This window comes from Tupaia chinensis, unplaced genomic scaffold (genome assembly GCF_000334495.1).
Source record: "Tupaia chinensis unplaced genomic scaffold, TupChi_1.0 Scaffold139677_1, whole genome shotgun sequence".
Classification (NCBI taxonomy): Eukaryota; Metazoa; Chordata; class Mammalia; order Scandentia; family Tupaiidae; genus Tupaia; species Tupaia belangeri.
The window spans coordinates 581858-595536 of record NW_006199558.1 but is presented as its reverse complement, the minus strand read 5'-3'; the positions used below and the strand labels follow the sequence as shown (position 1 = coordinate 595536).

At 37.4% G+C, this 13679-nt stretch overlaps 1 protein-coding gene across 2 annotated transcripts in view; it reads left to right on the top strand.

The window, feature by feature from the left end:
* THSD7A (thrombospondin type 1 domain containing 7A) overlaps positions 1–13679 on the top strand; it is a 491805-nt gene that overhangs the window by 375546 nt on the left and 102580 nt on the right. For both annotated transcript variants that reach the window (XM_006162059.3, XM_006162058.3), the window contains exon 7: positions 2446–2640. In XM_006162059.3, coding sequence (XP_006162121.1) covers positions 2446–2640 — 195 coding nt within the window. The remainder of the gene's footprint in view (positions 1–2445; positions 2641–13679) is intronic.

The following is a 13679-nucleotide window of genomic DNA, read 5'->3' as shown; positions in this document are numbered from 1 at the left end:
CACACATGCCTGGCGTGAGTTTTAAGCCACCGGGTCCGGGACGCGAATCGCGGTCGACTACGTGGGAGTCCAGCGACATAGCCATTATGCTAACTGCTGGTTCCCGATGTTCACTAGATCTTAAGAGGAGAATAGAGAAGGGATTGTTATGTGGCCATCCCCCCTGGGGGGGGTGATATTTCACTTTCTGTCTCTCTGTCTTTCTCTCTCTCTCTCTCTGTCTCTCTGGTGAGTGAACACACTCTATAGCAAAAATCTCTCCAAAAAACAAAAAAAGTAAAAATAAAGCAATTAGACATATGCATACCAACTTGGACTAAGGAAAATCCTAGCAGAAAAAGGGCATCCTTACTATGTAAATTATAAAATGTTTAAACCCTTATGCTATGACTTTTGTACTCTACCTACTTAAACAGAATTATTTTATTTAAGACAATATCCTAGGCCAGCAGTTGGCATAGTGGTTACCTTGCTGGGCTCCCACATGGGCTAATGGCAGTTCAAGTCCCAGAGCTGATGGTTTGAAAATCATTCCGGGCAAGTGTGCATGCATGCCTAAGATTCTAGGAGGAGAATGGAGAAGGGATTGGCAGTGATTTTTCACTTTCTCTTTCACTGTCTCTGTCTCTCTCTATGACAAACACATTGTAGGAAAAACTTCCAAAAAAATAAAGACCTTGTCCTATGTCAAGATTCTTCTGACTCAGCCATCCCCCACTGGAATTAAAAGCTTACACCACCATGCCTAGCTCTTTTTAGACAGTCTCACTATTCTGCCCAGGTCAGTCTTGAACTAGCAATTCTCTTGCCTTAGCCTCCTCAGTCTCTGGGACTGTAAGAGTGTGTCAATGCACCTGGGATTTAGATTGAACTGGGAATCCATCAAGGGCCTCCATGTGGCTGAACTTACAGAACACAATGCACAGCTTTCACAGTTGAGCCTAAAAGCAGAATTTAAGGGAAATTTCACAGAGCAGAGTAACTGAAAAACAATGACTTATACAGTGTCAGTTTAACTGTAATTTTAATAAACTTCCTTTATTTACCAGTGAGAAAGTCTAATGATTTAAGGTCTTATAAACTAAAGGCTATTAACATGTAAGTGTATTCTAATTGACTTCTGATTTTGTCTAATGACTAAAGACCCTGAGAATTAGTAGCGGTTCACATGTGGGAGCATTTCCAATTGACTTCTGACTTTCCAAATACATAAACAAAGGAGTGCACAATAACATGACTCTCCTAACCATCCAGAAGTGAGAAATAGTTCAGAATTGTCTGTTTAATAGCCGAATGACACAGTCAGTTACCCTTTCTCACCTGAGTGCCTACTGTGAGGCACATATTTTTGGTATATCCATCTAGAATTATGGTGATATACTATGACAAAATAGCAGATTAGTTTTTGCATGTTTGTACATCATTAGATTGTGTTCTATTGATTTTATTAGCATCCTATATTAATCGACTAAGCCACACAGAGTACAGACTTTTTCTCATACACGCTTAGTCATTTATTTATAATTCTTTATCTCTAAAAAAAAAGCTGTAATTCTTTTTGTTATCTTTGGCATTTATTAACTTCAACAGTATTTCTTTCTCGTTAGCCTTTTTGTATCTCATTCATTCAACAAAGTATAAATGAATGTAATTTTACCAATCTCTAACTCTTAAAGAGCAAAAGAGTGGAATGAAAGGAAAGGAGGCTAGGAAAGGATCAAGATCCAGGTTGTTTGAAGTCTTGTAAAATGATAATAAATGTGATCTCTATCTTAAGAGCAATAAAAAACTAATAAAAAGTATTATGCACTGAAGCAATACCATCTTTACACCTGCCATTTATTGTCTTGTTTGGTTTTTTTCCTCCCTTCCACTGTGATCACCTTATGAAATAACTTCTGAGGCTCTTCTGTTATTAATATTTCCTGGCTCTTTCCAACCAAAATTTTTTATTGAAAGATAAAGGTGCCAGTTGTACAAAAATAACTTCTCTGAGAGATACAAACAAGTTTTTAAGTAGCGATATCTATGAGTTGGTTTGTGATAACATTTCAGTCATGCTAAGGATAGAGTTACTAATTATGTGTAAATAATGGTCCATCTCCAATAAAGAAATAAGGAGGGAAACATATTTTATTGATGTTCCTTAATACAACCTAATAAGTACAGAAATCACTTAAGAGGCAGGTATCTATAACATAAAAGTACTTTCAGCAGTGTGCTTGATCTACACACTACACTTCTGATAATACAAGAAGTCTCATCCGTGTGTGTGTGTGAGTGTGTATGTATGCTTGTTCTATACATACACACTATATTAGACAGTACCTCTTTTGGCTTTGTTCTTAACTAAGAACAAAAGGAAAATGGTCTAATTTATCTGGGTGCCCATCTGGTTTCAGTTGTTCATTTTACATTGATTGGTGGTGATCTTGTCTTTCCCAGGAGAAGAAGTTGACAGACAGCTGTGCAGAGATGCCATCTTCCCCATCCCTGTGGCCTGTGATGCTCCATGCCCAAAGGACTGTGTGCTCAGCACGTGGTCTTCGTGGTCCTCCTGCTCACATACCTGCTCAGGGAAAACCACAGAAGGAAAACAGATACGGGCACGGTCCATTCTGGCCTATGCAGGTGAAGAAGGTAAGTCACGCACTTTAAAAGGGACTTAGGTTTCTTCTAGAAACTGGTTATTATATTTGTGCAAGATAAATAAGATGATAGTCTATGAAAATCAACTACTAGAAATCCAGCAATCCAAGAAGATTTACTATCTGTTGTTATATTGGGCAATTGACTCTATTCCCCAAAATTAATCTTGAAATATATCTTTATTATAAAGGAGGAAAGACTTTTCAAAGTGAACTCATTTTGCTTTTTCCAACCCTTCTGGTGATTCATAGTCTTTCTACTTTAAAGTGTTAAACCTATGAAAAGGTCTGAAAATGGATTTCAAAATTCCAATATTTTTTGTTATTTTAATAGTCAGTTTTTCTTTTGAAATCACATCATACTTTCTCATAAACAGGCATATATGTCCAAGAATAAAGTTTATTTAAAATTATCATCAGTATGGCTATTGTTTGACTGAAAATTATTGGGTCATTAGAAAAGTCATGATGCATTTTTGCATAGAAAAATAATGTCATGACTTTTCTAAGAACCCAATATAATACATAGAATTTCTGCCATTCAGGTTTCTGAATATAGGTCTAAGATCTAGAAGTCTCATATGTGATGGTGTTCATTTAAAAAAATGTTTCATGTTTGTCACATATTCATACCTCACTTGCAAGTTTTATCATTGAGAAATACAAGGCTCTTGGTAATTGTCTCTCAAGCTGTTATCCAAATAGTAATTTGGTCTCTCTGTGACTGGATGATATAATGTCATACTTAATCTTGTCATTCTGAAAAATAACACAGGAGTAAGGAAAGCACAGAAACAAATCAAATTCTTTCATATTTAAAAATGTCCTCTACCAAGAACATATATAGGTCTATGTTATTTCAACATTATCAAACCTAATGACCCTTCTAGCCCATTCTATTTAGCACTGATAAATAATGATTTCTATTTCTAATAAGCATGGCTTTCTCTGTATTCTCCTAAACAGTCAATTATAGGGGAGTTTTCTGTTATCTGTACCCTTTATTTTCTTGTTTATGAAGTATTTCAGTGTTATAAAACTAACAGTATTCTTACTTAGTCAAACTTGATGTATTGGTGTGTGTAATAACTAACCTTGACCTTAACAAATGAGTGTTATGTCAGTGAAAATTTAAAAGTCAATCTATGAGAAAATTTAAAATTTTCTTAATAGTTCCAATAACTTTTTCCTATCCTTTCAATATCATCTTTACTGTTTGCTACAAAATTGTGTCCATTGAAAAATAGGATATTTTAGGAGAGAAAAATTACATTCTTTGTGTTGTCAAATAATAATTCTAACCTTGTATAGATTATATTCAGACTTCAAACTCTATCAGCTCAGATTGTGTCTTGGGCTTCATTAAAATTAGATCTGTGGTCACCTCCTTTCCTGTAAATCCATTAGACTCTGCAGACACTTGCTGTGTGACAAGTCATGACTGACTTTTCGCCCCCGGAGTCACATGGCTGGGATTTTGCCATGCTTGCAGAACTCACGAGATCATTATTTCTGTAGACATGATGCTTCACACTGAAAGGTTATGAAATGTTTTAAAAGCAAAAATTTGTGATTGCTCTTTGAGATGTACCATCCACTTAGTTTGAAACGGTGGTACTTTGATAATTTTAATTGTCTAGTAGTCATCATAAGTAAATCATGCTGGAAAATTATCCATGTTTATATAGTAACTCATAAGGGCATGAATTCAAAACACAATTTTAATTGACAACACAAAAAAAATGCTGTCAAATGAGGCATCTGCTGTTCATCTGGTGTAATTATATGAAATAGTTATGAAAAATTTATCCTCCAAAACCTATTTATTTAATATCTAAAAATTGCTCGACACTGACACACATTTTTGTTTACTCAAAATAAGTCTTTTATAATTCAGAGCCATTTTTAAAAATGATTTATAAACTATTCTATCTCTGCATAAAGTTTTAAAATGTTTCTTTGTCGTTTAGAATCCTTCATAATTTTACACAAAAGTATATTTTTCAACTAATCTTTAAAAATTACTGCATTGTATGTGTCATAAAAGTTCTTAATTGTTTACAAATGAAAAAATTACTGTGATAGTTTTAAAGAAATATGCCACATTATGAAAATGGTTTGTGGCATGTTTAGAAATGAAATTGCTTGATTTTCTGTTAAAATAACTTATAGGACAAGCCCAGGTGCAGAGTATTTCTAGATTTACAAAACAAATGCTATAATTTTTGTTTGTCTCATTCAGGTCATCCCTATCAAACATTATACTGAAAATTAGCAAAGCTCTTGTAATTAATAAGGAACAATGATGTTGTTCTGTAGTTACAATACAGAGGTCAGGAGTTTAAAAGAAAAAACTATATTTATTTTGTTTTTCCTCAAGAGCATTTAGCTACATACAGTTCTGGATAACTGTCCAGGTTAGCCTGTCTTCCATGAAATGTCTCCGTGTTGCACCACAATATAAAGACCTGCTTCTATAATATCCAAGTCAAAGGATGAAGATACTTGGAGAGTCTTATCTGTTGATTTTAAAGCATCAGCAATTAAATTCTTCCACAGAAGTGATACCAATACTCCCATTTCATTATTAAAGCAAGTTATATAACTATGTCTAACTTCTAGAGGAATGGGAAAAATATAATATTACTGTGTACTATAAAGACAGAATTGGGCCAGCCAGTGGTGGTGAAAATAGCTGGATCCTACATGACCAACTGTGTAGTTTGAGTCCCAGACCCAGCATTTGAAAAATATACCAAGTGTGGGACCAGCAGTTAGCGTAACGGCTATGTCGCTGGACTCCCACATAGTTGACCGCAGTTCACGTCCTGGACCTGGTGGCTTACAACTCATGCTGGGTGCGTGTGTGTGCGTGCCCAAGATCGCGAGAGCAGAATGGAGGAGAAGGGATTGCAACGTGGCCATCTCCCCTAGGGGGTGATTTCTCGCTTTCTGTCTCTGTGTCTCTCTGTCTGTCTGGTGAGTGCACACTACAAAAAAAAAAAAAAAAAAAAAAAAAAACTCCCAAAAAAAAAAAAAAAAACACCTAGTGTGTGTGCATGTATGCCCAAAATCTTGAAAGTAGAATGGAAGAGAAAGGGTTGTGGTGTGGCCATCCCCCGTTGGGAAACTGCTTTCTCATTTCCCCCCTCTCTCTTTGTCTCTCTCTGGTAAGACCATGCATCCTCTAGCAAATTAAAAGAGAGACAGAAAAAGAGGGAGAGAGGAGAGTCTTACTATGGTCTTACAATAATTAACTGTCTTCTTATTGTGTATCTCTGTGTATATATGTCTCTATGTGTATCTGTATCTATATTCACAGTGGTAGGATAAGGGACTAATTCATATGGTCCCATTCAGTACATAAAATAGGCTTCTCCATGAAGAAGTTATGAATCTTTGAATTTTATTTTAGCTTCTTTTAATGATTAATAGACTAGTACAATGGAACTTCCTCCTCATACTGTACTATTTTTTTCCCTCCTTTCTTTCCTTTATTTTCTAAGCTCTTTCTCTCTCTTCCTGCACAATTCTACCTAAAAAGTCATTAGGTGAAGTAAAGCAGCTGTATATCTGGGCAGCAGATTGGAGTGGGAAGTAGGGGTGGTATCAGAGCCTAGCTTGGAAAGAAGAGCATCCAAAGTGGGAAGAGGGGTAGCCTAGCATGGAATTTCAGAGTCACTGTGTCAGCTGAAGGGCAGTGGGCATGTGGGTTGTAGGAGAGGGTAGTAGCAGTGACACAGAATATTGGAGCACAAGCAGGATCAGAAAGAAATTCTGGCACAAAGTAGCCAGCCCAGTGTGGCATGTCAGAACCAAACAGGGTAAAGAGGGTTCTATAAGATGGGGTAGCCTGGGAACCAGCAGTTAGGATAATGGCTATGTCGCTGGACTCCCACGTAGTCAACCGCGGTTCAAGTCCTGGACCTGGTGGCTTAAACTCACGCCAGGCGCATGTGCATGCATGCCCAAGATCCTGAGAGGAGAATGAAGGAGAAGGGATTGTGGCGTGGCCATCCCCCCAGGGGGGGATTTCTCGCTTTCTATCTCTCTGTCTGCCTCTGTCTGTCTGGAGAGCACATGCGCCCTATAGCAAAAACCTCTCCAAAAAATAAATAAATAAAATAAAATAAAATTGATAATTCATGTTTTAACGTTGTACAATGCAGGACTCTTGTTTGTGCTGTGCAAACATAGGATTGTTCCCCAAAGGCATAAACCTCTAAAAGAAATAATAACAACAGGAGATCCAGGTGCAGTGATGTGTGCTGCTGACACCCTGTGCTCTGAAGGCTGGGACCCCATGGAAGGCCTAGATTTGATTCCTACTGCAACCTAGAGGCTTAGCACAGTGGATGTGCCTGTCATCTCCCCAATTCAGGAGCTGATGCAGGAGGATCTCCAGCTTACAGCCAGCATGAGCAGCACAGTGAGACCTTGTTTGAAGGGGCCAGGAATGGTGGCATGAGCCTGAGGTCTCAGCCACTTGAAAGGCTAAGGCAGTAGGATCACAAAATAGCAAGACCCTGTCTTAAAAACAGTAATAACAATACTAGGAATGAGATTTGTTATTGCTGGAGAAGGGAGTCCCAAATATGGTAGGAATGAAAACTGGATTCAGACCCCTGATGATGTATTGGAATTAGAATTTATCAGTGTCAATGCCTGGTATTCGACTTATAAAAATAGGTATAGACATAAATATAAATGTGTGTCAATATTTGATAGATATATACATATGATATGTGTATATAATACATAAGTAACACTATTTTATTATATATATATGTACATATAGTAATCCGCCCTATTCACTGAAAAGGTCTGTAAGAACATACAGCATTCAGATCTTGGTTGCGATACCATTCTCCAGTAAAAAGGATCTAGGGCTCCTTGGAAAAATGACTGATTCTGGGCTAGAACAGGAAAATTACAAGATATCTTGGGAGAATCTTAGGCCAGAAAGTAAAGGAGAACATGTTGAAAGGTCACAGAAGGCAGCTTGAAGAGTTGCACATTGGCCACATGTGCAAACAATTTAATTGCCAAAATAATGATACTAACAGACCATAGCCCACGGAATAAAATAGAAAACCATGGATTCATTCTTGAACAAAAATAAATAGAGTGAACCTCTGATGAAGAGTATTTTGTTTACATTGTCTTAAGTGTCTTCCTGATGAAGTCTGACAGATACCACCTTAATCCGGTGATAAAGTTAGCCTCATCAGTAACAGAGCAAACCAAAATCTGTGTCCCTGATGTGCTACAATGAATAATAGACTAGTACAATGGAACTTTTTCCTCATACTGTACAACATGACATCACTCTGTAATAACCCTGTCAAAGATACATATCATCTAATCATCAGGAAACATCAGACAAACACTAGCTGAAAGAATGGTACAGAATAACCTTTAATCTTCCAAAGTATCTAAATTGTGAAAATTATGAAAGGACAAAGAATTATTCCAGAAGGAGACTAACAAAACATGACATCTAAGTACAGCACTTGATTCTGACCCAAATCATTTTGCTAGAAAGGACATTTTTAAACAACTGGAAATATGAATGGGGTCTGAGAATTAGATAATAAAAATGTGTTATGTTTATATCCTGATTTCTTGATTTTGCATTTGAATGTGTTTGTATGTATAGAGTGTACTGAATTAGGAAATGCACACTAAAGTATATAGGATAATGGACATCATTTCAAATTCCTTTAAGCAGTCCAAGAAAAAGAATATCATTTTATATTTTTAATCGTACTGTCATTTTATAGTATTTTCAAAATTAAAACAGAAATAAAAGAGTAATATCAATTTGCATAAAATTGCTTAAACACGATCTTGAGTAACATATGCATGTATACACATGTAGATATGTAGTATATAATAAATATACTATACATACATATATAGTAAGTAAAAACATATAAAAATTGTCATAAAACGCTTCTTACTGAAAATGGTCTTAATAGAGACACATGGGGGATAGTTAATATACTGGAGAAAGTTAAAAGTAATTCTTTTGAGGGACCAGTAGTTGGCATAATGGCTACATCACTGGATTTCCACGTAGTCGACCACAGTTCGAGTCCCAGACCCAGTGGTCTAAACTCATGCCGAGCTCATGTGCGTGTGTGCCAAAGATCCCAAGAGGAAATGGAGGAGAAGGGACTGCAATGTGGCCATCTCGCCTCGGGGGTGATTTCTTGCTTTCTGTCTCTCTGTCTCTCTGTCTTTCTGGTGTGTGCATGTGCCCTATAGCAGAAACCTCTCCAAGAAAAACAAAAAAATAGTACTTTTGGACCCAGTAGATGGCATAATGGCTACGTCTCTGGACTCCTATGTAGTCATCTGTGGTTCGAGTCCCAGACCTGGTGGCCTAAACTCACACTGGGCACATGTCCGTGTGTGCCCAAGATCCTGAGAGGAGAATGGAGGAAAAGGGATTGTGGCATGGCCATCCCCTCTGAGGGGAGATTTCTCGCTTTGTGTCTCTCTGTCTCTCTCTGGCTTTCTGGCTAGAGCACGTGCCCTATAGCAGAAACCTCTCAAAAAAAAAAAAGTAATCCATTTTACTTAAAAAATTGTGTGTGTGTTTATGTGTGTGTGTGTGTGTGTGTGTGTGTGTGTCTTATCTCCTAAGATAATAATTCACTTTTTAACTTTGTATGATACCTAAAGGAAGGAATCTTGCTTGTGTTATGCAAACATACTTCCCAAAACCTACTTTAAAAATACATTGGAAAGTTCTAAAAGAAAGAAATCTTTTAATATTTAAGTCTAGCATATTTTAATATAAATAGTAGATTTAATTTAAACAAAAATTAAAAATCATTGCTAGATTTTAACCTTCTGAAATGTTTTAACTGTATTGGAGATCCTCAGCAAATGCTGTTTTAAAAGGAAAAAAAAATATTACTCCCAAAATGTTACACTGAGTGTAACAACTTCAGTTCATTCCCATTATATATTCAATTTTCCTTACAGTGTACAAAAAAAGGAAGACTCTTTATCTGTGAACTTTTATAAATGACCTGATATAACCTCATCAGCCAAATATCAATGTCTCTTTGTACCTGCTTTATACGTGCAGAAAACAGATGCAGCTTGAAATAGAATTCTGTCAATTTCTCTCAAATAATTAGTAGTCTTCAAAAATTATATTTTACAATGTATGACATTAGGAGATGAATATTTATATTTTAATTTGTTCAGTTTTTACAGGAAAATGATTATTTTTTAAGAGAGACTTCTGCTATTTGGTGTGTGTGCTCACCAGAGACAGAGACAGACAGACTAAAAGCAAGAAATCACCCCCAAGGGGGGATGGCCAAGCTGCAGTCCCTTCTCCTCCATTCTCCTCTTGGGATTTTGGGCATGCATACATGCAAGATCATGCCCACGGCATGAGTTTCAAACCTCTGGGTCCGAGAGTTGAACTGCATTTGACCATCTGAGAGTCCAGAGATGTCACTCTTATACTATCTGTTGGTCCTAGGTAAATGATTTTAATCCTAAAGGCCAAGGAGCATCTATATTTCCTGAAAGAATAGGAGAAACCCAGACTCTATTTTATGGATATATGCACATAAAACTCTATTCCTAAATAAATACTATCACTTCCTTCAACCTCCCACAACTGACCTTGAAAAGGAAGTTCTGCTTCAATCTTTCCCTCCATGACCACCACACAGGACATATACAGTCTCCACAGTGGGAGTCTTTTATCTCTTTCTGAAAGAAACAAAGTGGGGGAAGGGACTGAACTACAACAGAATCTCCTGAGGTTCTCTGTAGATAATTTCCTTCTAATTCAATTCCCCAGAGCATGCCCTTGCCAATGTGCTTTTTACCCAGCAGTTGTCTGCCATCAAAGGGATTTCAGCAACAGTGGCAGGCAAAGTTAAAAGCACCTTAAAACTGTAATAGTGCACTAATAGCTTCTTCATAACCGGAATCCAGTCCACTTCCTTAACCTTGTTGCCAGTTACTTTTCTAGGTGAACTCTACACTCCAATTGATTGCATCAATATTTCTAATTTGCAAGGTCATACCTACCTGCATGCCTTTGCTTTCATTTGTTTTCTCTTCTGCTTAGGTGAAATTCTGCCTTCCTGTTCACTCGTCTCACAACTCTGCTTCTCAAATCCCAACTCCTTTAGAACTCAGCTCAATGCCTCATTCTACCTGAGGCATTTTCAATCTCCAAAAAAGTAATAGAATCTTATACCTTTGAATCCTAACTATACTAAATACCTCTCTCAATATAATTACAGGTATTATATTCTATCTAGAATTATAATCATTTATATACTGGCCTTGTCTTCCCTACAACTTTTCCCACTGCATTTTAAGGTCTTTGAAGTAGCAGGAACTATTTCTAACCCATCTAGGTGTGCACACACATATATAATTATTTTTTGAAACAAGATTCTGGTTTTTTTTTTTTTAGAAGTTTTTGCTATAGGGTGCCTGCACTTGCCAGAAAGACAAAGAGAGGCAGAGAGATAGAATGAGAAATCGCCCCCCCAGAGGGGATAGCCACACCGCAATCCCTTCTCCTCCATTCTCCTCTCAGGATCTTGGGCACGCACGTACACGCATCTGGTGTGAGTTTAAGCCACCTGGACTGGGACTTGAACCTCAGTCGACTACGTGGGAGTTCAGCGACATAGCCATTACGCCAACTGCTGGTCCCGACAAGTTTCTTTTTTTACCATCATCTAGATGGTAAAAACAGCAATGTCAGAACTGTAGCTGTGTTCTAATGCATCCTAACCAAGCTTTTAGAAACTTGATGCAGACAAGAAAAGTCACTTTCTCATTTCTAAAAAGTGTCACATAATAATTAGTATTTTTATATAAACTTAGAAATTTATTTATATAGTAGTATTTTTACCAAGCTCTCATAAAGTCTTTCACTGTGATGGAATGGTAGAAAATCTAAATAATGGTAGTATTATGAAGCATATGTAAGAGAGTTTTGAAAAATACTGTTATTACTATTTTTGTCATAGGTCACATTTTGTAATTTCCCAAGCACTGTGGAAATATTCCCAAATGTCTGGAATTAGATCTTTCCATAAATAATAGATATATTCAATATTATATCTATCAATTTTCCACCATAAAATTATTCCCCAAACACTGTGACGATGCTGCAGTGGCTGAATACTCTAAACTATACTTTGAAAATTGCCAATTGTTATTATAATTGAAGTCACATTGGGGCTTATCGGTGCAAGTAACCTGACATCAGACCAAAACTGCTGATGTAGCTTTAATGTGGATTGGGGCAAGAAAATAAATAGGCTTTCTGTCTGTAAACTTAACAGCTACATTGCAGTTGCTCAGCACATTATGCTGATGCTGTGGAAGTTTTTCTCTTAGCACGTTTTTTTTTTCCCAAAGCCAACATTCGATTCTAATGTCAGAAATAATTCAGTTTTGAAATCACAGTTTAAACAGGCTGCTTATATTCACAGTAAAAATGGAGTAAGAAACAGATTTGGGAAGGCCAGCAAGTGGTGTAGTGGTTAAGGTGCTGGACTCCCACAGGGCAGATCGTGGTCCAATTTCTGGACCCAGCAGTTTGAAACCCACGCCAGGCACATGTGGGTGCATGCCCAAAATTTTAAGAAGAGAATGGAGGAGAAAGGATTTCAATGTGGCCACCCTCCAGAGGAGTGATTTCTCACTTTCTATCTCTCTCTGAGTCTCCAACAAGTAAACACATTCTATAGCAAAAAATCTCTCAAAAAAAAAAAATTGTTGGGACCAGCAGTTAGCGTAATGGCTATGTCGCTGGACTCCCACGTAGTCGACCGCGGTTCGAGTCCCAGACCCAGTGGCTTAAACTCACGCCGGGCGCGTGTGCGTACGTGCCCAAGATCCCGAGAGGAGAATGGAGGAGAAGGGATTGCGGCGTGGCCATCCCCCCTGGGGGGTGATTTCCTGCTTTCTATCTCTCTGTCTCTCTCTGTCTGTCTGGCGAGCGCACGCGCCCTATAGCAAAAACCTCTCAAAAAAAAAATTGTTGTAGGAAGATCAGTAATTTTACCATAAAATATGAAGAAATTATTAAAATAATTATATACACACGCACAGCAGTCTTTGAGTATCATGTGTTTTTGTCTGAGAGTTAAGAATGAATATATTTAGTGCCTCAGAGAATAAGCAATAAAAGTTGCTCAATTACTTCTTTCCAATCCAATTGGAGTGTCTTAGGATTTGTTTCTGTTCAAATCCTAAACTTCGCAGGAACTGTCAGGGTCACTGCTCTATGTGACAGAAGATAGGATATAAACTGTGACAGATGTTTTCACCTTCATGAAGCAGAGTGCATTAATGAAATGCTGTTTACTGCAGGTTATTCTGATGTTGTGTCCATGTTTGACATTGCATAAATGATTCTAAATTGCAGTTAAGTTCTCACATAAACTGCTTACTGATTTATTTTGCTGAACAGAGGGATGTCCTTAATCATAAGGGAAGTGATACCTGAAGATCAGCTTAGGGTAGGCTGCAGGTTTTGTTTATGACTGTTGCCCAAATTTCAAACTTCTTAGGCCATTTTCCTAAGGCCTAGGGAGGACCACTAGCTATTAATTTCCCCCCTTTTCCTCTTATTGATTTTGTAACTTTTGAAGCTTGTTTTTTTTAATATGTAAAATTTACCTGTTATTATATGAGTATTCAACATTTCCTCTATTTACTGTCATAAATATTTGTGATAAATGTTCAAGAGTCCCATCACTCCACATCAACAACTAGATGTTTTTCTATTCCTGAGATGAAATCCAGACGTTGTATGACTTCCAATAAATCAAACTGTCAATACTATGAGCAAAAAACTCCTCCAATATCCTGATTTTGGTTTTTTTTTTGGGGGGGGAGAGGTTTTCGCTATCGGGCATGTGCACTCGCCAGACAGACAGAGAGAGATATAGAGCAGAAAGCGAAAAATCACCCCCCAGGGGGGATGGTCACGCCGCAATCCCTTCTCCTCCATTCTCCTCTCAA